Source organism: Drosophila rhopaloa, unplaced genomic scaffold (genome assembly GCF_018152115.1).
Source record: "Drosophila rhopaloa isolate 14029-0021.01 unplaced genomic scaffold, ASM1815211v1 contig_2, whole genome shotgun sequence".
NCBI classification, from domain to species: domain Eukaryota; kingdom Metazoa; phylum Arthropoda; class Insecta; order Diptera; family Drosophilidae; genus Drosophila; species Drosophila rhopaloa.
Genome location: NW_025335083.1, coordinates 20,960,514 through 20,985,942, shown reverse-complemented (window position 1 = coordinate 20,985,942; position 25,429 = coordinate 20,960,514). Strand labels below are relative to the sequence as shown.

General features: G+C 42.1%; 6 protein-coding genes across 11 annotated transcripts in view; 2 read left to right on the top strand and 4 right to left on the bottom strand.

Moving 5' to 3' along the window:
• The window catches only part of LOC108043887 (LIM/homeobox protein Lhx3), a 33,994-nt gene extending 30,051 nt beyond the window's left edge, over positions 1-3,943 (bottom strand). The window contains exons 1-2 of one of the 4 annotated variants that reach the window (XM_044460064.1): positions 3,226-3,943; positions 1,418-1,872 (exon numbers count right to left, since the gene is read on the bottom strand). In XM_044460064.1, coding sequence (XP_044315999.1) covers positions 1,418-1,784 — 367 coding nt within the window. In that variant the 5' untranslated portion in view covers positions 1,785-1,872; positions 3,226-3,943. Of the gene's footprint in view, positions 1-1,417; positions 2,807-3,225 lie in introns of those variants that run through there. The other 3 variants (XM_044460065.1, XM_044460063.1, XM_044460066.1) reach the window with 3 other exon arrangements.
• Positions 3,944-5,938: 1,995 nt separating this feature from the next.
• LOC108046297 (3,4-dihydroxyphenylacetaldehyde synthase) lies at positions 5,939-11,696 on the top strand. 2 transcript variants are annotated; one of them, XM_044459652.1, is made up of 3 exons: positions 5,939-6,128; positions 6,192-6,426; positions 10,330-11,696. In XM_044459652.1, exons 1-3 carry the CDS (start codon positions 6,049-6,051, stop codon positions 11,545-11,547), a joined length of 1,533 nt encoding a protein of 510 aa, XP_044315587.1. In that variant the 5' UTR covers positions 5,939-6,048; the 3' UTR covers positions 11,548-11,696. The 2 variants fall into 2 exon arrangements, with proteins under 2 accessions (XP_044315587.1, XP_044315588.1); XM_044459653.1 differs by lacking the exons at positions 5,939-6,128; positions 6,192-6,426 and adding an exon at positions 7,608-8,056.
• A 307-nt stretch (positions 11,697-12,003) lies between these two features.
• LOC108043590 (protein anon-37Cs) lies at positions 12,004-13,841 on the top strand. The gene is made up of 2 exons (XM_017122363.1): positions 12,004-12,102; positions 12,160-13,841. Exons 1-2 carry the CDS (start codon positions 12,095-12,097, stop codon positions 13,679-13,681), a joined length of 1,530 nt encoding a protein of 509 aa, XP_016977852.1. The 5' UTR covers positions 12,004-12,094; the 3' UTR covers positions 13,682-13,841.
• LOC108037866 (aromatic-L-amino-acid decarboxylase) lies at positions 13,751-17,808 on the bottom strand. Of its 2 annotated transcripts, XM_044460416.1 has the most exons (4): positions 17,564-17,808; positions 16,744-16,891; positions 16,587-16,672; positions 13,751-15,451 (listed from the first exon to the last, which is right to left on the bottom strand). In XM_044460416.1, exons 2-4 carry the CDS (start codon positions 16,840-16,842, stop codon positions 14,104-14,106), a joined length of 1,533 nt encoding a protein of 510 aa, XP_044316351.1. In that variant the 5' UTR covers positions 16,843-16,891; positions 17,564-17,808; the 3' UTR covers positions 13,751-14,103. The 2 variants fall into 2 exon arrangements, with proteins under 2 accessions (XP_044316351.1, XP_044316352.1); XM_044460417.1 differs by lacking the exon at positions 16,744-16,891 and having other exon boundaries at positions 17,564-17,754.
• A 2,045-nt stretch (positions 17,809-19,853) lies between these two features.
• On the bottom strand, positions 19,854-21,906 carry LOC108043596 (protein l(2)37Cc). The gene is made up of 3 exons (XM_017122370.2): positions 21,796-21,906; positions 21,159-21,593; positions 19,854-20,625 (listed from the first exon to the last, which is right to left on the bottom strand). The coding sequence occupies exons 2-3, from the start codon at positions 21,588-21,590 to the stop codon at positions 20,227-20,229; spliced, it is 831 nt and encodes a 276-aa protein (XP_016977859.1). The 5' UTR covers positions 21,591-21,593; positions 21,796-21,906; the 3' UTR covers positions 19,854-20,226.
• Positions 21,907-22,297: 391 nt separating this feature from the next.
• LOC108043595 (pre-mRNA-splicing factor ATP-dependent RNA helicase DHX16) lies at positions 22,298-25,276 on the bottom strand. The gene is made up of 4 exons (XM_017122369.2): positions 24,872-25,276; positions 24,671-24,807; positions 23,028-24,597; positions 22,298-22,966 (listed from the first exon to the last, which is right to left on the bottom strand). The coding sequence occupies exons 1-4, from the start codon at positions 25,219-25,221 to the stop codon at positions 22,339-22,341; spliced, it is 2,685 nt and encodes an 894-aa protein (XP_016977858.1). The 5' UTR covers positions 25,222-25,276; the 3' UTR covers positions 22,298-22,338.
• Positions 25,277-25,429: the final 153 nt, after the last annotated feature.

Here is a 25,429-nt window from a genome sequence, read left to right as displayed (position 1 = left end):
TGCCCAACTAGACGCGGAGCCACGTGCATTGGACCGCCTCTCCTGGTCTTCGGCTATTCCCAGCGCATTAGCAACAATGCCGGAGACATTCGGAGTTTGTCAACAGTTTCGCCTTCGGATTTGGTTACGGATTTGGCTTTTTTCCTTGTCAGCGGCGCGTGTCTCTGTCCGATGTCATCTTCTCCACTCCACTCCTCTCGAATCGACTCCACTCCACTCGACTCCAATCCGCAGTCAGTTGTCATCTTTCTGGACTGGCTTTTAGCCCGGGGATTGCCGATTGATTTGGCGTGGGATTTTCGAGAGGGATATATGCGTACACATGTGTGTACATATGCGGTGAATGTGGGGGACATGAAACGAAATCATAAATGTGACAAGCCAGGATCTTACTCGGTCGGTTTAAGCAACTCCGACAAAGAAATCCCTTTGACCAGCAACAAAACCGGGCAGTAATAAATCATCTGCTTGGTAAGTTGTTCAGCATATTTCGCCCAAAGAAAACTTTCTGCAGGAGTTTGCCAGTTATATATTGGCGTCCCCTCGGACCATATATTTCACCCGAGTGCATAAAAAAGTGGACGGGCAAACCAGAAGCAGCCACAACATTGAGCCCTCCTAAAAGGGCATTCGAAATGAGCTCCTCCGAGATGTGAAGATGGCGGTCTGCCACCGGGAAAGCTTTCGTATTTAATTGAAAAACACTTAAGCTGCCGGTCCGGGGTCGGAAGACGAAAATGGAAATGGAAATGGCAAAGGCAAAGCCAGGCCAACCGCAAGGCCCTCATATGACCCCAAAAGACCGACCCTATAACCCCAACTCATCTTCATCGCAAGACCTTTCTGGCTGTTCATAAAAACAAAAGGCGAGCGGCAAACAAAAACTTTGCATAATTAAAACGCGGCCCACACGTACAAATATCACCAAATGCCTTCCATTTGTGACACACTAAAAGGATTTTTAAAATAAGAATAAATTTAATATTCTTATTTTTAAATATTGAGACTGTAGCTTTATATGTTTAGTATTTTTAACAATACATTCTATAACATATCAATGTTAGGGATATAATTAACTTTTTTCGTGTTCCTTTAAAAAAAATTGTAATCCCAAGTAATATCTTTCCAGGTAGGGAAAAGTTTTTAAAAACATATTATATATGCAACGATTAAGTTTTTCCGACGAAATTGGAGATTTCATGATCAAATTTTGATATCTCAAATAGCATATAAATTGTATATAATAGTGCACTATATATATATAGCATGCTATTTATTCTTAAGGTTTCTACTAATATTACTTTGCTTTAGGGAAAAACATTTTAAACAAACATTTTATTCTCTGTGCAAAAAGGACTCCAAGGCAGATCTCAGATGGACATGGCTGAATCAAAGATGGCATGACTTGGCCACTTACCCTCGAGCGCACGGTTCCTGGAAATTAAGGCGAGCACCAGTTCGGGATTTGGGTCATCCTGGTCGACAGCCAGGTGATTGTGGTGCGGATGCTGTTGCTGCTGTTGCTGCTGCTGCCCACCGACCAGGTGCGATGCCTGCGGCGTGGGTGGCAATTGTTGCTGCTGCTGCTGTTGCTGTTGCTGATGGATATGCGGCTGATGTTGCTGGTGATTATCCATGACTGTCAGGTGCTGTTGTTGCTGCTGCTGCTGCTGCTGCTGCAGCTGTGGATGTTGCAACTGCGGATGCTGCTGGTGTTGATGTGGCTGCTGCTGATGCTGGTGATGATGATGTAGCGGTGGAGGTGGTTTCAGGGTTTGCATCATTGCTAAGAGGCCGGCGATTTGTACACGCGTCGAATGAGTTATATTTCAGTTAGCTTATATCAATTAGCACTCGGTTTTGATTTATGCCCTATTAAGTATAGAGAAACGTTTCTTTGGTTAGTATACCGCACTCGCGTCCCGTTTAACGGCAAAACGAGACCACTCCGCTAGGCGGGATCGCTGTCTGCTCGATAACTGGCATTGGCTCGTTTTTAACTCCGTTGACTGTTTAGGTTTCGGTTTCTGTTTTTTCCTTATCGCGGCGGTCTCTTTGGGGTTTTCGTTTCTTAGATTCTAGACTTGCCGTTCGGTTGGAATCGTGCCCAACGACGTTCGGCTGCCTCTATCAGTTAAAGTAGCCAGGGACTTGAACAATTCGAATTCGTTTGCGACACGGGGGACACTAGACCATCTATTGTTGGGGTGCTTTCGGCCACGCGAAAGTCAGCTGAATTTTATGTAAGTGGAGAAGAGCCAAATTGATCAATATATATGTATATATGCATATACGTATGATCATCGCATATCTATTCATTGTCTGGCCTTAGGTTAATTCTCGAGCAGAGACAGTCATTATTATTATCTACTGAAAAAGTCAAGGTCCGAGTACCTTTTATGAAAATATTATTAGCTGTGAAGTTGCTAAGTTAGTAATTGTCCTGCAGTCATTTTACAAATAGCTAATTGTTAGGAAATGCCTGTTTTATATATTTTAAGAAATTACCTTATTTTCCATAAAATAAGAAAATGTTCATCGCCAATACAAACTATTATTCATTTCATGTCAATTAATTGACGGCAGTAAAAAACAGTTTAAATTTTATGACTTGAAACACGTTTACAACATTTACTAAGTTGATTATAAGAGTATTTCAATTATAATTATAGTACATATTGAAATTTAAACTAGATCCTACATACAGAAATTAATTTAAATAAAAATGTAGAGTAAGGAATGTGTAAAGTTAGTCAATATTTTATATTATCTTTAATTTTTCATTCAGCTTATTGTCAAGTGTTGATCGAATTTATTTCAAAGGAGTCACTTTTTCTAATATTTCATATCTAGCACATCACATTGTTATTGACACAATAGCCATCGTTTATTTTCTTTAAAAGTTCCTCACATTATTTCCTATGTAATCCTTTTGATAACTTTAAGTTAGAAAGTCGCCAAATTAATTAATTTTTGTTACTTGTAAATACTTGACGATTAATTATAAATAAAATTATTATTTATTATTTACAAGACTTATTATTTTATTAGAAGCAAATAGTCTTTAAATTTTGTTTACATAAAATTTTAGCCCTTGACTTGCACTTTTTGAATGCATTATTTGTTTTCCACTTCCCAAGAGTACATCAGACTTTTATCGTTTTATTTGGGCTTGCAAACATTGCGACGGAAAATTTAAAACCAACTAAAACAAGCTGCATTTACCCTTTTTGAAGATTTATTCAGACACTTTCACATTTATTTCCAGTATTTATTAATTGATTCTACTTAAATTTTCGTTTATTTTTGTTATATTTTATATTGATTTTGTTGATTAATCCGTTTTATTTTGATTTGATTTGCAATCGCACACGAACACGATTTTATGCGAACGCCATTTTTGCGACGGCAACGGTAACGGTATCGTTAACGGAAACGACGACGGCAAATGCGAACCGAGTGCGTCAAAATGGCGACGGCATGGCTAACGGTAAATGGCTAACGGTACGTTACCAGCGACAACCCTGGACATGGCAACACTGGCCAGTAAACCTCTATTTGCCGCGCTGCATCTTTATTTATTTTCTTTGTCGTGCCGACTTCCTTCGCTTTTTTTTTGTATTTTGTATTTTGCGCACTTTTTCACGCTTTTATTTGGACTGTGAGCTTTTAACGATACTTTTTATGCCGCTTGCCTTTTGACCGCCCATATGGGTATGCTATGCGTATGCGTGTTATTTGTATGTGTGAGTGTGTGTTTGTGAGTGTGTGTTTACCAATTGATCTTAATGTGACACAAATGATATGGTAAAATGCATACAGCCAGCCCTGAATGGCAGGACAACAATGGCAACAAGGCGACAACGCCAAAAGCGACAACGTCGACATTTTTATGCTTGTTTTTTGGCCATGCGCATGTGTATCTCTCTCCCGATCTCATTCCACACACAACCCCCCAAAAAATTCCAAGAGCATTACAATATTTGTAAAACGTAAAAACTTTAGCCCCAAAAAAGAATAAAAAAAACGAAATACAGGGGAACTTTTGTTTCCCTCTGCCTCAAGAATTTCTAGCTGCATGAGTGCAGGAGGCAAAAAAAAAAAAGAAAAGTGGGTAGAACAAAAAGCCAACCAACGTCGAGCGACACCTTCGTTGGCCCCAAAACAACAGTAAACAGCACTTAAAAGTCAGCAGCGACGTCGGCAGAGACGAAACAAATATGAGAAACTTAACTCAAAAGTCCAAGTCAATACGCGCGCGGTCACCAAAAAGCAGGCTTCCAGGGGAAAAACAGGCACCGCCCCTTTATATTGAAATCATTGGAAATCGTTGATAGGCAAAAGCAACAAAAATCAAAAATCCAGGCATGCGCAGACAGTGGCATTATCTTATCGCCCCAGCGTCGCCATTAAAGTGGGTGGGTGGCTATACTATTCCTAGGGTTCGACGTCTTTCCAGCGCCGGCGCAGTTCAAAAATTCGCTATCGGATGGTGGGGGGGTTTGAGAAATAGCCAACCCGAAACACCCGGTATCCGTGCGCTTGCTGTATCTGCATAAGGAAGGTGTTGTCTGTCTGTAGCTTCAGACCCCCCTCCCTATATGTAGTATATCCACCATCCCATCCCAAAACCCCTCAAATGCGTTGCGTCTGCAAAAACGATTTTGTTTTCGCATTTATTTATGAGCCGCTTAGAGCGCGCCAAATACTTTGCCAAACACTTTGAACCCCAAAAACCCCAACGCCATCCCCGAAAAACTGAACACGGTTCTCTATAGTAGTTCCCCACCCACAGAAGTGGACACTAGAAGAAGGTCGTTTATGGGTTGGGTTCAACGGGATGGGGTACCCAAGTACCGCGAACAGCTGGAATCCATGGTTCGCTCGAAAAGTTTGTTGCACACCGATAAATTACAATTTAATGATGAAAATATTTGCACTTTAGGGATAACTAAGATTCACGTTTGTTAGAGAAAAAACCTAAGTTATTTTAAGGCAAAAGGAATTTTAATTATTATATTAACATGCCCAAAAACATATTCTATTTATGTTTTGTATATTATAAACAGAATATATAAATATTTTGTTAAGTAATAAATTTATTCAAATATGCCTTATTTGTGAATAAAGTCCAACAATGTTTAAAATATATTTTCAATGTGCACCCTGTATTTTTTGGTACCTATTAACAATGTGCAACAGCCATTAACACAGAAACACAGGTATACCCTTGAACCCAATGAGTACCGGGTTTTAAGATATATAGGCTAAGAGCATAAAAATGCAGCATGACCCTGAAAGTGATCGTGAATGGAAATGGCTGTTGAAATGCACTCAACGAAGACCGTTTCAAGTCGATCCAATTTTATCCAATCCCAATTTATGGTGTCCCATTCGGTGCTTCACTTCCGCGGTTACAAAATCAACTTTGACTTTCAAATTTTCCAACGCTTTGTTGGGACTATCTAATGGAGCCGTTAATGGTTAAACACATGAAGTATTTTGCCAAATGGGCTCGACTTGGGACAGTTAATTGCTGATGATGCGATAATATGGAACCGGATTGACAGTGATTCAGAGAGAAATACGGGGATTTAGTAAGCAAAGTATAGTTTCAATTCCACGACGGCTCATGTTTGGATAACACATTTTAATAGACAATTAACAAGCAGTTTATTTAAATTTTCTTCTTCGACATTTTTCACTTTTGTCTGGTGATCTTTTTTCTGTTTGTTTTGTGATAGTTATATAAATATAAATCTTGGCAATGGGCCGACACAAAAAACTTGCTGCCAGTGCACATTTTCACACATAGCCAGATTTTTATTGTTTTCCCTCTGAACTTTTTATTCGAGTGGAGGAGGGGGGGCCTACGCGACTACGACTTAAGATTCGGGGCCCATTGAGACTTGGTTAAAGCGCAGCCAGATCATTTGTAGATTCGAATGTCAGCGGTGCACAAGTGCGGAACTAACCGAGCGGCTAACTCTCAAACTTCCTCAAAAAGATCGCGCTTTAGTTTTGGATTAATCAGGATCATCCTTTGCCATGGATTTTGATGAGTTTCGTGACTTTGGTCATGCCTCTATCGAGTTTCTCATTAACTATCTGAGCGGGATACGAGATAGGTGTGTGTCGAGTAGAGGATAATCCTTTAAAACGTGTTTTGAACATGCCATCTCTTCCCCTAGAGACGTCCTACCCACCACCACTCCGTATGCGGTGATCAATCAACTGCCCAAGGAAATTCCCGAGCAACCGGAGCACTGGCGAGAAGTCCTCAAGGATCTGGAGACCATTATCCTGCCCGGTCTGACCCACTGGCAATCGCCGTACTTCAATGCCTTCTATCCGTCCTCCTCGTCGGCGGGCTCCATCATTGGTGAACTCCTGATCGCGGGCATCGGAGTCCTGGGCTTCAGTTGGGTGAGTAAACTATATGGGTCAAAAGTGATATTTTCCCACCGATTAAAAAAAATCAAAATTCAAATTAATAATATCTTAAATGTATTTAAGATCAGTGGATTCTCCTAAACATATAGTGATTTAGTGGTTATTAAAAATTTAAGAGAGCAAGGCTAAGAGAATGATCAGTAATAACCACTTAAATAAAACACCAAAACCGGAGTGTTGTATGTGGGAACAGTTTTAAGTCATCCTTCTAAACTGAAAAAGTTATTTTTTAACCATTATCAATACCATTTATCAAAATCAGTGTATAATATAATACATAATTTAAGTTTTAGCCAAATTTTGCTGGTTAGATGAACTAATTTCTTACGCTTAAATTTAATCAATCGTTTTTGTTAAAAGAGTAAAGGCTAAGAGAGAACTGATTAGGCGAAAAGAGCAGCGCAATAGCCTTAACAAAAAAGTGGGAACAGTTGGTAGGCATAGGCATTTGGAATCAGTGATTACTTTGGTTTGGTTGGTAACAAAACAGTCGGTCAAACAAATGCAGAACATGAGAAATCCCTATCGAATCCATAGTTCATAGAACTATGCAATCGGTATCTTTGGTAGTTTGGCACGATTATCGATTAAGAAAATTGCCAAGTAATTGTTTTTCTATAATGATATGGCGGAGCTATACGATCGCCATAAACTATTCTCCAGGCGTTCGTTTTGCACTGCCTAATCTTAGAGATTCGACACGCTTCAAGTCCCACTGTGCTATTTAAAGATGAGCCTTTAAAAAACAATAGCTATAAGAAAATTATAATAAAATAATAAATTATAATATAATTATAATTTGTCTATGCCTAGGTATAGGTAATAGTTTAAATTATTAAGGATTTTTTTATAATGTGTTTTTTTTTGTAAGGGCTATTAATAGATTCCAATTTTTGGTAACAACAAATTTTTGAATATTATTTTTGATTTATTTTTCAATAGCATTAAATTCCACATTTAATTGTTCAAATAATTCTGTGCAGTCAAAGACAAATTTTTTTTTTTTAATTAATAAAAAAATTCTTTTAACATGATAAAACTAAAGTAGCCAGATTTTGGGAAAACGACTAAACGGACAGCACTGGAGTCTGTCCAGAGAGGTCGGTGTATAAAAGCCGGTCGTCACCGGCGATCGGTTTCAGAGTGAACCTCAGGCGACTTGGAGTAGCATCACCGAATTGATTGGGAATCGTGTTGGGTAAACAAACCGAAAGCGGAAAAATAAAACCAAAACAAACAGAACGTGAAAAGTGCAAATAGAAAACGAAATCGAAACATTGTCAGCGAAATGGATGCCAAGGAGTTTCGGGAATTTGGCAAGGCCGCAGTCGATTTTGTGGCCGACTATCTGGAGAATATTCGGGATGATGAGGTGCTGCCCAATGTTGAGCCTGGCTATCTTTTGGACCTGCTACCCACGGAGATGCCGGAAGAGCCCGAGTCGTGGAAAGAAGTCCTTGGGGACATCAATCGCGTGATCAAGCCGGGTATTACCCATTGGCAATCGCCCCATATGCACGCCTACTACCCAACCAGCACCTCATATCCCTCCATTGTGGGTGAGATGCTGGCCAGCGGGTTCGGCATCATCGGATTCAGCTGGGTAGGTCGGATCGCTGGTGAAATGGGTGGTGAAATCTCGCTTTTAACCATTGTTTTGGCCGCCTGAATGGGTGCCCATTGTGCTCAGTGGGTGAAAGTAAAAACAAGAACTCGACAAACAGGTTGCGACTGAATCAGATCGAAGAGAGTTTTTCCCACAAATCAATCGGCAATTGTCACGATATAAAGTCATTGTGTTGAACCTTTATCTGAGCAGGTCATATAATTAAATTTAAATATGCAAAGAATTGATTAAGCGAAGTAAAAGAATAAGTTTTCAATAAGTTACAGACCCAACAAGAAAGGCAGCAAACTTTGGCAAACGGAAACCTAAAAATATCTAACATAAAAATGGCTCGAAAAATTAATCAAAGTTAAGTTGACAAATTTGAATATAAATGTTTTGAGAATCAAGCCACAAGTCTTTAGAGGTTAAAATTTGGCAAAGTTATGGACTCTGGAAGTCCAATTTTTGGTCACCTTTTTTACAAGTCATCGGAAACTTAAAAATAACTGACATGAAAATGGGTCAAAATTTTGATCAACGTTAAAATGAAAAATTTGAATGCAGTTTTTTTGAGAATCGAAACACAAGTCTTTAGAGGTATGCCACATTGAAATCGGGTTAAATTTGGCAAAGTTATGGACTCTGGAAGTCCAAATGGGAGTCACCTTTTTTACAAGTTATCGGAAACATAGAAATAACTGACATGAAAATGGGTCAAAATTTTGATCAACGTTAAAATGAAAAATTTGAATGCAGTTTTTTTTGAGAATCGAAACACAAGTCTTTAGAGGTATGCCACATTGAAATCGGGTTAAATTTGGCAAAGTTATGGACTCTGGAAGTCCAAATGGGAGTCACCTTTTTTACAAGTTATCGGAAACATAGAAATAACAGACATGAAAATGGGTCAAAATTTTGATCAACGTTAAAATGAAAAATTTGAATGCAGTTTTTTTGAGAATCGAAACACAAGTCTTTAGAGGTATGCCACATTGAAATCGGGTTAAATTTGGCAAAGTTATGGACTCTGGAAGTCCAATTGTTGGTCACCTTTTTTACAAGTTATCGTAAACTTAGAAATAACTGACATGAAAATGGGTCAAAATTTTGATCAACGTTAAAATGAAAAATTTGAATTAAGTTTTTTTGAGAATCGAAACACAAGTCTTTAGAGGTATGCCACTTTGAAATCAGGTTAAATTTGGCAAAGTTATGGACTCTGGAAGTCCAATTGTGAGTCACCTTTTTTACAAGTCATCGGAAACTTGGAAATAACTGACATGAAAATGGGTCAAAATTTTGATCAACGTTAAAATGAAAAATTTGAATGCAGTTTTTTTGAGAATCGAAACACAAGTCTTTAGAGGTATGCCACTTTGAAATCAGGTTAAATTTGGCAAAGTTATGGACTCTGGAAGTCCAAATGGGGGTCACCTTTTTTACAAGTCATTTGAAACTTGGAAATAACTGACATGAAAATGGGTCAAAATTTTGATCAACGTTAAAATGAAAAATTTGAATGCAGTTTTTTTGAGAATCGAAACACAAGTCTTTAGAGGTATGCCACATTGAAATCGGGTTAAATTTGGCAAAGTTATGGACTCTGGAAGTCCAATTGTTGGTCACCTTTTTTACAAGTTATCGTAAACTTAGAAATAACTGACATGAAAATGGGTCAAAATTTTGATCAACGTTAAAATGAAAAATTTGAATTAAGTTTTTTTGAGAATCGAAACACAAGTCTTTAGAGGTATGCCACTTTGAAATCAGGTTAAATTTGGCAAAGTTATGGACTCTGGAAGTCCAAATGGGAGTCACCTTTTTTACAAGTTATCGGAAACATAGAAATAACTGACATGAAAATGGGTCAAAATTTTGATCAACGTTAAAATGAAAAATTTGAATGCAGTTTTTTTGAGAAGCAAAACACAAGTCTTTAGAGGTATGTCACTTTGAAATTGGTTCAAATTTGGCAAAGTTATGGACTCTGGAAGTCCAATTGTAGGTCATATATTTACAAGGCATCAACAAGTTAAAAATAACCAACATGAAAATGGGTTAACAAATTAATCAACGTTAAAATGGTATAAATAAAAAATGTGTTTATTAAGGAAACAAATGAAAAAAAGAGTTATTTGAAGAAAAGAAGTGCTACCATATTTTCCGTACATCTCTTAAAAGAAAATACCTATAGAAAATGAATGTATATTTTATTAAGCTCAATTTATCAATTCGCAATAGTAACTAATTCTCCTTTTCACGCGCAGATCTGCAGCCCGGCGTGCACAGAACTGGAAGTGGTGGTCATGGACTGGCTGGCCAAGTTCCTTAAGCTGCCCGATCACTTCTTGCACTCCAGCGAGGGACCCGGCGGCGGTGTGATCCAGGGATCGGCCAGTGAGGCGGTTCTGGTGGCTGTCCTGGCTGCCAGGGAACAGGCGGTCGTCAGCTACAGGGAATCGCATCCGGAACTCAGCGAAAGCGAGGTGCGGGGTCGCTTGGTGGCCTACTCCTCGGATCAGAGCAATAGTTGCATCGAGAAGGCTGGCGTCCTGGCGGCCATGCCCATCCGGCTGCTCCCGGCTGGAGAGGATTTCGTACTGCGAGGGGAGACTTTAAGGCAAGCCATCGAGGAGGATGTGGCGGCGGGCAGGATTCCGGTGATCTGCATCGCCACCCTGGGCACCACAGGCACTTGTGCCTACGACGATATTGAAACCTTGTCCGCCGTCTGCGAGGAGTACAAGGTGTGGCTCCATGTGGATGCCGCCTACGCTGGCGGGGCTTTTGCCCTAGATGAATGCGCGGATCTCCGCAAGGGATTGGATCGCGTGGATTCGCTGAACTTCAATCTGCACAAGTTCATGCTGGTCAATTTCGATTGCTCGGCCATGTGGCTGCGGGATGCGAACAAAGTGGTCGACAGCTTCAATGTGGACCGCATTTATCTGAAGCACAAGCACGAGGGTCAGTCGCAAATCCCCGATTTCCGGCACTGGCAAATCCCACTTGGTCGTCGCTTCCGGGCCCTCAAAGTTTGGATCACATTCCGGACTTTGGGAGCGGAGGGCTTGAGGAATCATGTGCGCAAACATATCGAGTTGGCCAAACAGTTCGAGCAACTGGTGATCAAGGATTCCCGCTTTGAGCTGGTGGCTCCTCGAGCTCTCGGTTTGGTTTGCTTCCGACCAAAAGGTGGTAATGAGGTTACGACCCAACTCCTGCAGCGTCTCATGGATCGCAAGAAAATCTATATGGTTAAGGCCGAGCATGCGGGTCGTCAGTTTCTCAGGTTCGTCGTTTGTGGAATGGATGCCAAAGCCTCCGATATTGACTTTGCCTGGACGGAAATCGAATCACAGCTGACGGGTCTGCAAGAGGAGCAATCCCTGCTGGCACGGAAGACGGGAAACGTGGCCGATCTTACGCAACACTTCCAGGTCCAACTGTCCACCGAAAATGCATCGCACGAGAAGTCTCAGTGAGAAGAACGCAACAGTCCCATTCGCTTGCGGTTTAACTATTTATGTTTAGGTTGTCCTTAGTTCGAATTGTTTTACTTAGCTTATCACATGTTTATAAATAAAATGAGAAAAATATACAAATGTTTTTTTCAAAATATATCGATCTTTAAGCTAGCACATTTTTAAATCTCTTTCCACCAAATCTTACTCTTCCCATCGGAGTGTGTAAATACACATATTACTTTTCTCCAATAATAATTGGCCTTCTAATGGCTTAAATAGTCGACAACTGATGTGTAGGGACTAAAATTTAAATAAATATATAGATAGTTAATATAAATATATTTAAATTTAAATGTAAATTCTTGGCGGGCAAGTGTGGCTGTATTTTGTAAAACATCGCAAGCTTACCCATCGATACCATGCTTACGTGCCAATCGATAAATTCGGCAAGGTCAAAAATCGATAACTTGGTGTGTCACCTCTAGTACTCACAACAACCTTTCAAAAGTCCTCACAAAATTAAACTTATCCGTTTCGGAACATAGGGAAACCAGTGCCGCTTGCCATGCAATGGTAAGTTCCTGCTGCCGGGATGATCCACCAACTAAAACGCTCTATCGTTACCCGTAGTTATAAACTGGCCAGCAGGCGCGGCTTATACAATGCACGGGTTCTCCAGGCGGATCACATCGGTGACCAGCATCATCACAGACCGGATTTGGAGGCGGCCCGACAGAGTGCCCGGATAGTGGTCATTGGAGCAGGACTCGCCGGACTCTCGGCCGCCCAGCATCTGTTGTCCCATGGCTTTCGACGCACCGTCATCCTGGAGGCCACTGATCGGTATGGCGGCAGGATTAACACCCAACGCTTTGGCGACACCTACTGTGAACTGGGCGCCAAGTGGGTGAAGATCGATGGCTCACAGGACTCGATGTACGAGCTACTACGCAACACCGAGGGTCTGGGCAAGCAGATCAGGCAGCCGGAGCGACCCACCTATGTCCAGGTGGAGCAGGAAGGTGGTCACATCAAGCCAGCCATGGTGGAGCTTATCGACACCCTGTTCCGGCAGCTCTGCCGCGGCTTCAAGCTCTCCGAGCGAGTTAAAACCGGTGGTGACCTCCATTCTCTGGACAATGTGATGAACTACTTTAGGACTGAAAGCGATCGCATCATTGGCGCCTCCTTTCAGCAGCCGGAAGACCAGCTCGCTGCTCGTGAGATCTTCCAGTCGCTGTTCAAGGAGTTCGGCAGCATTCTCGGCTGCTGTCTTGAGTACGTGAACATCGAGCACATTGCCAAGTGTCCAGTGCAACAGGAACAGCGTCCACTTTATGTGCCCACTGGCCTTGATAATGTGGTGGATGATCTCATTCAGCAACTGGACAAGGAGCAGGTGCAAATCGGCAAGCCAGTGGGCCAGATACAGTGGACACCAGCGCCCCTGAAAAGTGTGGGTTGTCTTGATGGCAGCCTGTACAGTGCGGACCATATTATTTGCACCCTGCCTTTGGGCGTACTGAAAAGCTTTGCCGGCATACTCTTCCGGCCAACGCTGCCACTGGACAAGATGATGGCTATACGCAACCTGGGGTTTGGCAATCCCCTCAAAATCTATCTTTCGTACAAGAAGCCCATTGGCCGCTGGCTAAAGGCCAACCTGCGGCCGCTGGGAACGCTCGTAAATCCCTCCCTGGATCCGCAGGTTCCGGAACGAAACTGGACGCAACAGGTGGTGGAGATCAGCCAAGTGCCCAGTAGCCAACATGTGCTGGAAGTGCATGTGGGTGGCGGCTACTACGAGGAGATTGAGAAGCTGCCGGATGACAAACTGCTAGAACAAATCACCGGACTGCTGAGGCGGTGTATAAGCAATCACTTGGTACCATATCCGCAGGAACTGCTGCGCTCCAACTGGAGCACCTCCGCCTGCTACCTGGGCGGACGTCCGTACTTCTCTACCAGCAGCAGTGCCCGCGATGTCCAGCGTCTGGCCGCTCCGCTGGGTGAGAAGTCGCCAAGCCTACTGTTCGCCGGGGATGCCACATCCCTCAAAGGCTTTGGAACCATCGATGCAGCCCGGTCCAGTGGCATCCGGGAAGCCCAGCGCATCATTGACTTCTATCTGAATTGCAAGCATTGCGTTTAACTGCAAGCGAAATTTTAAATTGGCTGCGAAATTGTACAAAATATCCACATGGAAACTCACTAGTCAAAATTTATAGTTACATTTTGTTGTATTTTTAAGCAGAATACATATGTTTTAATTAGGCGTAGAACGTTAACAATAAAAGCATTAACAACATCAACGATACGATACGATGATAGGACACTAAAAGTCTAATGTAGCGATGAAGGAAGGCGAGTCCTGCCATCTATTGTTGCGATGTAAATTCCCTAAACATGTCGCAATTGGAATATAGCTGAGTATCTGTTCCGGTTTAACATATCAATCAATATTTTACTTTAAAGTATCTTGGATATATTGGTCCATTTGTAAACATCTAATAATAATGAAATTCTTCTATTTGATTTTCCATGTAAAACACGGAACAGACCTTCATCTCCACTTTACTGCTCCTGTTCCATTTCATCGGCAGCCGCACTGACCTCCTTCCACGAGTACTCCATGTCCTCGGTCTGGGTGAATCGTGAGCACACGGCCATGCGCAGGAAGTACACATCGTTGATCTTGGATGGGACCATGTGGATGTTGCCGCGTCCATTGATTCGTTTCAGAAGAGCTTCGTTCTGTTCATTGCTGCCGTTCAATCGGAAACAGACCAATCCCATATTAACCTCGGCGGCCAGTTCAAATCTGGAATCCGCCACGCAGAGATCAGCGAATTGCTGGGCAAAATTGCAATGCCTGCGGATGTGGGCCTGCAGATTCTCCACGCCGTACAGACGGAGGACAAACCAGAGCTTCAAGGCGCGGAAACGACGACCCAGGGGGATTTGCCAGTGGCGATAGTCGGGAAGAGTTCCCTTGCTATCGTGCTTCAGGTAGAGCGGGTCCACACTGAAGGCGTTCACCACCCAGCTGGGATCCTTCAGCCACATGGCCGAGCAGTCAAAGTTCACCAGCATCCATTTGTGCGGATTGAAGTTGAACGAATCGGCCGCCTCAATGCCCTTCATCAGGTGACGGTACTCGGGACAGATGAAAGCGGATCCGGCATAGGCGGCATCCACGTGGATCCACACATTGTGCTTCAGGCCGACGGGTCCACACTCATCCAGGAAATCAAAAGCACAGGAGTTGGTGGTGCCGAGGGTCACGACGGCATAGAAGGGTATCAAGCCCTCGGCCAGATCCTGCTCGATGGCCTTCTCCAGAGCATCACCACGCATCCTGTGATTCTCCGATTTCACGGAACGCAGCTTGACGCCTCCGAGGAGACCAGCCCGCTCCACGGAGGAGTGAGCTTGATCGGAGCAGTATCCCACCAGTTTGCCCAGGATGGTGTGCTCATCCCACTCCGGATGCAGGTCCTTCACTTCCTTCACCTTTTTGGCCTTCGCTCCCAGGAGAGCAACCAAAGTGGACTCACTGGCCGTGCCCTGAATGACACCGCCACCCTTGCCGCCCGAACAGGCCAGGAATTCCGCAGGCAGCTCCAGCATCTTGCCCAGCCAATCCATCATGACCAGTTCGAGTTCCGTGCAGGCAGGACTGGCGATCCAGGAGAATCCTATGCAGGCAATCGCACCACTCAGCATGTCGGCCACAATCGCTGGATATGAGTTGGCCGTGGGGAAGTAGGCATGGAACTTGGGACTGTGCCAGTGGGTCACTCCCGGCATGATGACCCGCTCGATGTCCTGCATCACATCCTGCCAGTTCTCCGGCTTCTCGGGCGCGGCATCCGGAATCAGGGGCTTCAAGTACCCGGGCTTCACTTCCGGCAGAACGCGTCTGTAATAAGGATAATTGCGTTAGCTTCTTGATTGCACTTTCCCCATTCAGAAAAAGCTTCTTTCTAATTGACTTTGAAACTCAGTTACCACACAAAGCTATCGGGAAAGGGGAAAGGGGGAAGGGGAGAAGCATCCCCAACTTGTTGCCAGTGGCAACAAAAAATCAATAGCAATATGTAGGAATGTGATAATAAAAAGGATGAAGAGTGGCAAAGCTGATGAAGACAGGACTTTGTTTCCACTTTCTCTGCTCCCAATGGGGAAGAAATCTTAGGGGTTTTACGGAATTAAATACAGACATCTTAATTAAAAAAAATATTTAGGTACAATATGCAAATACAAAAATGTAGTTTAATTGAATTTAAAAATCTCATAAAATTAAGATAAAATATTTTGCAAACATAATATGGTAATGTAAATTTATTTTCAGAAAACATTTATTATTTGTAAGGCGCGCCAAAAAAAAGTTTGTTGTCACGATTGCCCAATAAGAAATATAAATACATATATCGTAATTTTTAATTAGGAATAAATTCAATGATCTTATTTACGCAGCAGTAAAAGTTGATTTTATATGAATCTGGTTTCTATATAAACGAAATGTAAATGGCTAAAAACGGACAACAGGTGCAAAATTCAATAAAATTGATTACTTTGCCGTCTCAAACTTTATTTCAAGGTAATGGAAACAAAACCGTTAGAATTTCTCAAGAATAATAAACCGACATTCGTTTTTGCCCAAGGCGTTTGCTAAACAATTATATCTACATAAAAATCGACCTTGACACGCCAACTTTACAAAACCTTTTTAATGCCGCAGTGATTAATTAGTTTTAGGCTCAAGAGCAATGGATAAAGAAACTGTGAAAGTGCTTGGAAGGTCGTGCTTAAACTGCCTTTAAATATATATAACAAAGCGAAGGTCCGATCGCCGAGACTTTCCCATGACTAATGCTCAAACGTGTGCGAAATGTCATTCACTTCCCAGAATCGAACAGATCGTACTTTCGAATTGAACGCAAAAGTTGAGGTCGAGCAACAGATTCTATATAAATAAAGTCTATATGTATCGAGTGCGACTAATCAAATTTAATTCAAGTTAATTGACAAAACACTGATTCATTCTCACTTACCTTTCGCGTATGTTCTCCAAATATTCGGCAATAAAATCGACCATTGTCTTGGCAAAATCTTTAAACTCTGGGGCCTCCATGTCGATCTTTAGGGATTGGTAATAATAAAATGGATTAGTATCGGTTTTTGATGCTTTTGTAATCCCTATAGACATACCGAAACCTTGGGATCCAGCTTATCTTCCAAATTGTTAGCTTTACCATTGCCATTAGCTTGTTTGGATAGGTTAGTGTTTTTTATGGGTAAATGGCTCATTTTGGTTTTTCGAAGTGTTTGCGATGAAGTGAACTTTATTAGTGAAAGACTGATAGGAAAAACATGTGCGATTATTAAAAGTAAGTGGAAATGGTGATGTATTTTTAGAGTATTTGCAGATAGTGCTAATCACACATTTACTAAATGAGACACAGAGATTTATATTTAGAGAGACTGAGACACTGAGACTTATTTGTATACAAACACCAAATTAGCTAAATTCATGCTATTAATTACATACTAGTATATCTATGTTTTTTTTTTCATTTTATTCTTAAGCCCTTTTCGTTTTGGTTGCATGCTTGAGTAAAGTATATACCTTAATTTATTCCACTGTGAATTAATATGATAATTAGAATGTTTAATGCATTCTTTGCGTTAATTAATACTGGATTATTTTTTCTCAATTCACTTTTTAACAACGTAAACAAGTTGGCATTGAGACGGCGACTTGTTGCCAGCAACTAAGCTCACAAAAACCTATTTTAATAGATACACAAACATGCAGATACCAAAAGCCAAAAAACTAAGGCACTAAAGAATGCTGAGGTGAACTTAGAAATTAAACTAAAAGCGAGGCTAGATGCCCAGTTATAGATATGCCCAAACCGCATTACGTATACGCAGCGTTAGCACCGAAATGAATCTTTTTCATGCACTCATTATGTTGGCCAAGCACTTTAGGTATTTAAAAACCCATAGGGAGGCACACGTCACTCACCGTGCACTTTAGTTAACTGCTTTTAATTATTTGCACTTGTCGAGCTTTGTTTCCGTTTCGAACTAAATCTTTGCCCAACTTGAGTTTGCCTTACTGAGGTCGGCTGCAAATAAATTGTTGAATATTTTTTGGGGAGCTGCTGTGCGCTCGACGTTCGACTCTTAACTGAGCGCTACTCGCTCTTGGCCAAGGCTTTTAAAGCCCGGCCAACAGCGCTGCCCATTCCGCAGGACCGGTTCAAAACGCTGCTGCCGCTGAACTTCAGATAAAAACAAAAAACATATTAAAAATACATTCTGCACTGGTTTGATTTGTGCACGTTCTTCGCGGTGATTTTGTTACTTTTTCGGAAGTTATGTTTGTACATTAATTTGTTCGTGACTCAGTTTTATGACGGTAAACTCGATATCGGTTGGGGTGCAAAATAACACCCCGATACCATTTTGTTCTATTAATATATATCTTCAACTAAGTACTATATCACTTCTTCACAAATTCTTCTTTAATTTTTTTTTTATTAGCTCAACAAAAAATAAAAACAAAAACATTACTAAATAAACAGAAAACATTGATAAATAATTTCAACAAACAACTTCTGAGCAATAACATGAATATTATTTATTTAAACAAAAACACCAAAACCTAAATTAATCTGGTTTTGGTGTTTTTGTTAAAGCTTTTATATATAAAATTCTTTAATTAAATATTGATCCTTGAAATATATCTTTTCGCTGAGCCTTATTATCTTTACTCCCCGAAACTTAAAAACATAAAAACAAATCTGCTTAAATTCTTATCACGTGCTTTTGAACTGTACCTCAAGAAAAGAGATCGATCTCGGCTGGGATCCCCCATCATGAGTCATTCATGGGGTTTTCTTAAACTCTGAAGAAAATAAAATCACGCAGAAAAAAGGCAAGCAAATTAAAATTCATAGTAAATACAAGAAATCGGTTATACTGCTAATGGCACGCTTTACGCGCATCTGCGAAACAGGTTTTCCGAGCATCATAAATGACGGGGTTTTCGATTGGGGCCCGAACCGCTCATGTCACTGTGACGTCAAATAATCCAATCCTCTCACTCACATGCCCATTGTGCTACTGGGGAAGTGAGCTAGGTCGAGCCTTTTGAATAGGGATGAGGGAGTGCACAGAGAAAAATATATATGATTTATAATATTGAATAATTAATATTAAATGATCAATGTTTAATCGAGATGAATTCCCCATTTGTTCATGTACATAAGAAGCGATAATGGAGGTAGGGCATCTAGTTATGAGTTCAATTCCCACTGCTCACCAATAGAATTTTATAATATATTTTTTTTATAATATTAAAATCTTAATATCAATGTATATGGATACGGTAATAATATGGTTCTGATGTGTCTACATATTAAATTAAAGAGTGGGTTAAGAAATGACTTGTGATTTTAACAATTTAATGTCATGCAATTTATTTATTTTTCTTTCTGTATAAGATTGCTGGGTGAACTGTTGCTGAGTGCGAAGGAAATGTGTGTGCCTGACATTTCAACGAAGCCACTTTGGCAAATCACTTGACTGAATCAACAGATTTATATGCGATGCCAACGGCTCTGCTTTCGATTTTAATGCGTAGGGTGCACCACCCAACCACCCAGTCATCCAGCCACCAAGCCACCCACATTACGCATCTTTACGGGTGGCTGAAGTTCGGGTCGATTGGGGTGAAGAATACTACAATTTGATTTATGGCCGACTTGAGTTGCGAATGAATAGAAAAAGAATCTGGCGCTTATGGGGCTCGATGTCGATGGCGCCTTTAAGAGGGGGATTGCATAACCAAGCCAAAGAGGTTAATACAAGTGGAGATAGCAAATCAAATATTTTGTGTGCATTAAATTGGAGAGCTTGAAAAGGATGATGTATAACTACTATAAACTATTAAACTATCAATGAATATATAGACAGTTTTTAAAGATTGTAAAGTTTGAAATCAAAAAAATATAAGCATGGAACAAAATTTAAAGAATACTCTATTTGTAAAACAATAAAAGCAATTTAACAGCATTGGCAACCATTAATATTAAACAAAAACAAAATTTGCATTTTCGTGCACCTGTCGATTAACCTGTTTTAAAAGATAATATAGGCAAATTTAATGATAACATCGAGAGATGCTAACTTTTAAGGAATTATTAAAGAATTTTCATGAATTTCACTACGTCAACTTTATGTTATAATATATAAATAAATATGCCAGCTAATGACACTAACCTTTATAAAACTCAATAAGACACCAGAAATAAAATGTATTATTTATTGTTATTTCTCATAATGAAATTTTTTAATGGTCTGTTTCTTTGATTACTGGGGTTGTATTTATCCAAATGCAGATCTTAGGGACCAATACAGCAGGACGCGCCTTCGAACGGCCCAAACGGAAACAACAAAAGTTGAGCCCCATCCGAAACGCGCACTGCGACCGGATTTAGAACCCGATCGGGAAGATAATGGAAAAACCGATTACATGAGACAAATTTTGGTTGTTTCGCTTCATATTCTCCAGTCAGTCGGGCGAACGCATTAGAGTAGTGCATATTTCAGCAGAAACAAAATCGAAAAGTACTTAGTAAATGCTATAGGTAGTTACAACTTAACGGAACTAGATGCACCCAGCTACTGCGCGATGGTGGACGGCAGATTGAGCAGCGTGCTCTGTCCGCTGGGCAAGTAGGCAACTCCGCGGGACCTGGATAGCTGGTAGGCGATATCCTCGGCGGCCTCAATACGACGCAGCTCCACCAGACCGTCACCGGCCTCGCCGAACGACTTGGCCAGCAGACCAGCGGCTTCGGCATCACCCTCCGCGGAAATGATCGAAGCCAGCTTCTGCTGCTCGGCCTTCTCCACGACGAAACGCGCCTTCTCGGCCTCCTGCTGGGCCACCTGCTTCATCTCAACGGCCAGCGTGAATTCCCGACCAAAGGTCAAGTGCGTAAGCGAGATGTCGTCCAGAATGAAGCCGAACTGCTTGGCGCGCAGCGTCAACTCCTGGGAAACACGCTGGGACACCATCTGCAAGGGTAAACACAAAGTTAATAATGATTATAGGATTAAAAAGGTGAAGGGGAAAAGTGTTTACATAGCCCAACACATTTAAAATGGCCTTCAAATAAATCTCTTTCATGGCGTTTAAAATGTCGAAAATGGAATGTGGTCTTACAAATAACAGAAAGGAACTTGAATTATGGACAGAAATAAAATCAAAGGTTTCGAAGCAATCATTTTGAGAACTAAAAAGGTTAAAGCCAATTATGTAGATTATATTAAACCTTTCTAGAGTCTAGACTTTTCTCTAAGTGAATAACGATAAAACTAGTTAATAAGCTTTCATCTTTGGAATTCTAAGGAATTCGAAATGGAATACCTATATCTGATTTTATGATTTTACTTTGACAATCACATACTAAAAAAAACATAAGGGATACCATATATCTTGAAACTTCTACGATATAAGAATATGAATTCAATTTGATTCTAAAGCTCCAATATCTTATTTTGCCAAGCTCGTAATAAGTAAAGCTAAACCGTCCTTCAGTTGTACCCACCTCACGCTGGGTGATCAGCTCGCCGGCGTCGAATTGGGCGACCACGGCCTTCAGCACCTCAGGTGCAATGGAGGGCAGGACGCGCTCGTCGTAGTCCTGGCCGAGGATCGTGTAGATCTTGGGCAGCTGGTCGGGAATGGGGCGGTACAGGATTCTCAGGGTGATGTTGACATTCTGCAGATCCTTGCTGCCGGTGATCACAGGCACATTGCGGGGCTGCGAGCGGATGTCGAAGATGATGGGTCGCTGCACCCACGGGATGAAGAAGTGGGTGCCCTCGCCGACCACGTTCTCCTTGATGCCGGTGAAGCGATCGAAGATGACCGCCCGGTGGCCTCCCTCCACATTATATAACGCCGAATTGACAACGCCACCCAACACGGCCACTCCGAGGCCCAATTGGCCAATGCGGTTGAAGAACTGAGCAGCCATTATCTTTGGAATCAACAGAACGGAAAGTATATAGTTACTGTCTTATAAATATATATGTAAATAAAAAGCCGACTGGACTTTGGAAATTTCATCAGTTTTTTAGGTTAGAACGTCACTTCTAGCCGACAACGTGCTGTTTATGTGATTTTACACCCATTTCTCGGGGATTTCCAATGCAGTTTAGTCAGCCTGATTGAAAACTTACTTATTAAAGCTTTTTGGTTTTAATTAAATCAAATTATTGTGCAATTTTGCCCTTTGAATAAGCAAAACACGAAATTCAAGCGCACGGCTGAGCAACTCTGTTATCGATAGAGCAGAGTTGCCAGGAAGCCAGCACTTATCGATTCTTTTACCATATGTGAAAAATCGATGCCTTAAATTAACTAATTTAATAATTACACGTTCTCTTTTATATTTATTAAAAAAAGGTCAGCTTATGGTGAGTAAAATCGTTTTTGTAAGGAAACAAAAATACTGCATTATATATTAGAAATTAGTTTTTGAATATGACAAATAGATGGCGCCACCAAACAAAGTTACAAATTATCGATATATTGACAAGTTATCTGAGCGGTAATTTTTGAGAATTCAAATAAATAAACCAAATTTATTTTGTTAAAAATGCAATTTCCCAATATAAAATTGTTACAATTTTACAAATCCATTCTTAAAGATATTATCCAATAAACTTTAAAAGCGTTTAGGATAAAATGTTTTTTTATTTGCATCCCTAGAAACTCCCAAATTATTGCGTCATTTCGGCCCGCCCTGCTCCCTTTGGCATCTTCTTGTTTGTGGAGTCCTCGAGCTCCTTAGCCTTGTAGTAGTGTGGCGCCACTTCCAGCAACCACTTGCTCTCGATCTCGATGACCTGCCGCATGTACTCCTTGGAGGTGAAGACCAGTTCGTGGTAGAGCACCCATCGTGGCAGCTCCTCAAAAAGCGAAGAGTTCGGGTGTATCATCACCGTCTGGTTGTGCTTGATGGTCTTGTAGTGACCGCCCTTGGAAAGACGCGCCACATGATAAAAGTATCCGGCGGTGGCTGCCTTGCGAACATTTACAGTCTCTGGAAGACAGCTAACCATATCGATTTCAACGCGCTGCATGAGTCCAACCAGCTGCTCCCGCACATCCCGAGCCCGTTTCATGGACCTGTACTGGATGAAGTTCTCGTAGCACCACTGGGTGCTGTAATCCGTCTCCGCCCACTGATTGTACACCTGCAGCAGACTTAGATGATCGCCGTGCACGTGATTGAAGTTCTTTCGGGCGGTGTCAGCGTGGATAATTTTGTCCTTGGGTCTGTAGAAAATGGCGCTATTGACGGACAGCATAGCTGCAATGGTAACCATCTCCTCCGAACATTTGTATCTGCAAAGGGAGTTAGCAAATGTACCAAGAATTTAATAAGAATGAAGTTCCCATTACTCACTTTTCGCTGGCAAGCAGCATCTTGCCCATCATGGGATCCACTGGAAACTCTGCCATTCGCCGACCCAGCTTGGTCAGCTCTCCGTGATGATTCAGTGCACCCAGGGCATACAACTGTTCAAGAGCCAACACCAACGTCTCGTGCGGCGGAGGATCCAGGAAGTCAAAGTGTATCAGATCGTTGATGCCCAGAGCCTTAAGCATAAGCACTGCATTGCCCAAATTGATGCGTTGAATCTCCGGAACTGTGTTATCCTCCAGCTCGTGCTTGTATGCCCATGCCGTGTACAGTCGGAAGCACTTTCCTGGTGCTGTGCGTCCCGCTCTGCCCGCTCGCTGATTGGCCGAAGCCTTTGAAATGGGCACCACCATAAGCGACTCCATGCCAGTGCGGGAATTAAAATTATTCTGCTTGGCAAACCCAGGATCAATTACATATATGATATTATCGATGGTCAGCGAGGTTTCTGCTATATTTGTTGCCAGGATAACTTTTCGAGCATTCGGAGGAGTGGGCTCAAAGATTTTGGCCTGCATATCACTCGGGAGATTCGCATAGACGGGAATAACGATAAGCTCTCGAATTTTAGAGCCCAACCGCTTGACGCGATCCTGCAGAACCTCCTGGCAGGTCTCGATCTCATCCTGACCCGTAAGGAACACCAAAATATCGCCCAAAGGTTGAGTGGCATGGATCTGCAAAACTGAAACGCAGCACGCATCAATGTAGTCCGCTTCCGGGGCCTTGGTGTAAAATATATCTACGGGATAACGGCGACCGGGTATCCGAAAGATGGGAGCATCATCGAAGAAAGCGGAGAACTTATCCGCATCCAGAGTGGCACTGGAGATGAGGAGCTTCAGTTCAGGCCGAAAACGAGCAATATCCTTGACCAAACCAAACAAAATGTCCGTGTGCAGTGTCCGCTCGTGAGCCTCATCGATAATCATTACACTGTAGGAAGCAAGATCCGGTTCCGAAAGAAACTCGCGATGAAGTGTACCATCCGTCATGTACTTCAAAATGGTACGGTCGGAGGTGCAGTCCTCGAAACGGATGCTGTAGCCCACCTCGTTGCCCAGCTTCACGCCCATTTCCTCGGCCACACGCGCCGCCACAGACATGGCGGCCACTCGACGTGGCTGGGTGCACCCGATCATCTTCTTGTCCTTGGTAAATCCAGCTTCGACAAGATACTGAGGCACCTGGGTTGTTTTGCCCGATCCCGTTTCACCTTCGATAATCAGCACCTGGTGTTCCTTCACAGCAGCTATTAAATCGTCCTTGAAGGGATAAACGGGCAGGGATCGTTTGGTTTCATCCAATGTCAAACGTTTGCGTTCTTTTTCAGTGAGTTCCGGCTGGCGGCTAGAGGACTTTTCGCGACTTCCATCCAGGGTTAAAGCTTGAATGAAGTCAATCTGATCATCAAGGAGCAACTCGTACTCCTCCTGCGCCTTGGCGTCCTTGGCACCGAACTGGAAACGCGCCGAAGCCAACTGCTCGGCTTCCCATTTCTTTTGCTCGGAGTTGGGTTGCTTCTCGAAGTCATCAACCTCAACGTACTCAGCTGGGAATAAGATAACATTATCAAAAATAATTAGTAATTTTACTGAATTATCCTTAAGACAAAGATAACTTACAGCGCTCGCCTTTTTTCAAGTCCTGTGGCATATGATAGCGCTGTACGCGCTCCAGTTCCCGTGCCTTCTCGTGCTCCTTGGCAATGTTCAACAGTTGCTTCTTGTACTGGCGCTCCTCTTTCTCCCTTTTGGTTAGGCTAAAGGAAGAAAAGGATTATTTGGTTACAGATGGTTAAAAAGGAAACAAAACCACGATCTTACACGCTCTCATCAAAGAGATATTCATCGTCCAGGATGTCTGCCTCCAGCTCGGCCACCTTGTCGTCCTTGCGCTTCTCCAGGTACTGGCGACGCGACTGGAGTCGCAAATGGGGCACAATCTTATCCCGATCCTCATGCTCCAGCTTCAGGCGCTTGGTGGCCTCCTCGATTGCCTTGCGCCCGCCGGTGGAGTCCACCACCTTACGCGTGCGATCCTCATCCCGCTGTTTTAGTCGATGCGCGAACTCATCGCGCTCCTGCAGATCCTTCAGGCGCGACTCCTCCTCGCTGTCCGGCTCCTCGGCACTGCTGCTGCTGCTGGCCGTGCGTTTCCTGTTTTTACCCGACATTTTCTTTAATAAACAACCGAAAATACAAAATCAAAACAATGCAGAAGAAGAATTAACCGGCTCCGATAAACACGTCGATAACATATAGTGCTACCAACTTAGCTATTTTTAAATTGGTATCCATTTAAAAGCGATTGGCTTAAATTAGTTTTGGTAAACAATAAAATATATTTCCAATAACCAAATACCAAGTAATAGTTCAAGATGA

Coding starts and splice junctions, on each gene's coding strand:
- LOC108043595 (XM_017122369.2), bottom strand. CDS start 25,221: ATGTCGGGTAAAAACAGGAAACGCACGGCCAGCAGCAGCAGCAGTGCC. Junction 24,808..24,871: donor TATCTCTTTGATGAGAGCGT/GTAAGATCGTGG, acceptor TTCTTCCTTTAG/CCTAACCAAAAGGGAGAAAG. Junction 24,598..24,670: donor CTTGAAAAAAGGCGAGCGCT/GTAAGTTATCTT, acceptor TCTTATTCCCAG/CTGAGTACGTTGAGGTTGAT.
- LOC108037866 (XM_044460416.1), bottom strand. CDS start 16,842: ATGAGCCATTTACCCATAAAAAACACTAACCTATCCAAACAAGCTAAT. Junction 16,673..16,743: donor AGCTGGATCCCAAGGTTTCG/GTATGTCTATAG, acceptor CAATCCCTAAAG/ATCGACATGGAGGCCCCAGA. Junction 15,452..16,586: donor TTGGAGAACATACGCGAAAG/GTAAGTGAGAAT, acceptor TCCTTATTACAG/ACGCGTTCTGCCGGAAGTGA.
- LOC108046297 (XM_044459652.1), top strand. CDS start 6,049: ATGGATTTTGATGAGTTTCGTGACTTTGGTCATGCCTCTATCGAGTTT. Junction 6,129..6,191: donor CTGAGCGGGATACGAGATAG/GTGTGTGTCGAG, acceptor CTCTTCCCCTAG/AGACGTCCTACCCACCACCA. Junction 6,427..10,329: donor GAGTCCTGGGCTTCAGTTGG/GTGAGTAAACTA, acceptor TTTCACGCGCAG/ATCTGCAGCCCGGCGTGCAC.
- LOC108043596 (XM_017122370.2), bottom strand. CDS start 21,590: ATGGCTGCTCAGTTCTTCAACCGCATTGGCCAATTGGGCCTCGGAGTG. Junction 20,626..21,158: donor AGCTGATCACCCAGCGTGAG/GTGGGTACAACT, acceptor TTACCCTTGCAG/ATGGTGTCCCAGCGTGTTTC.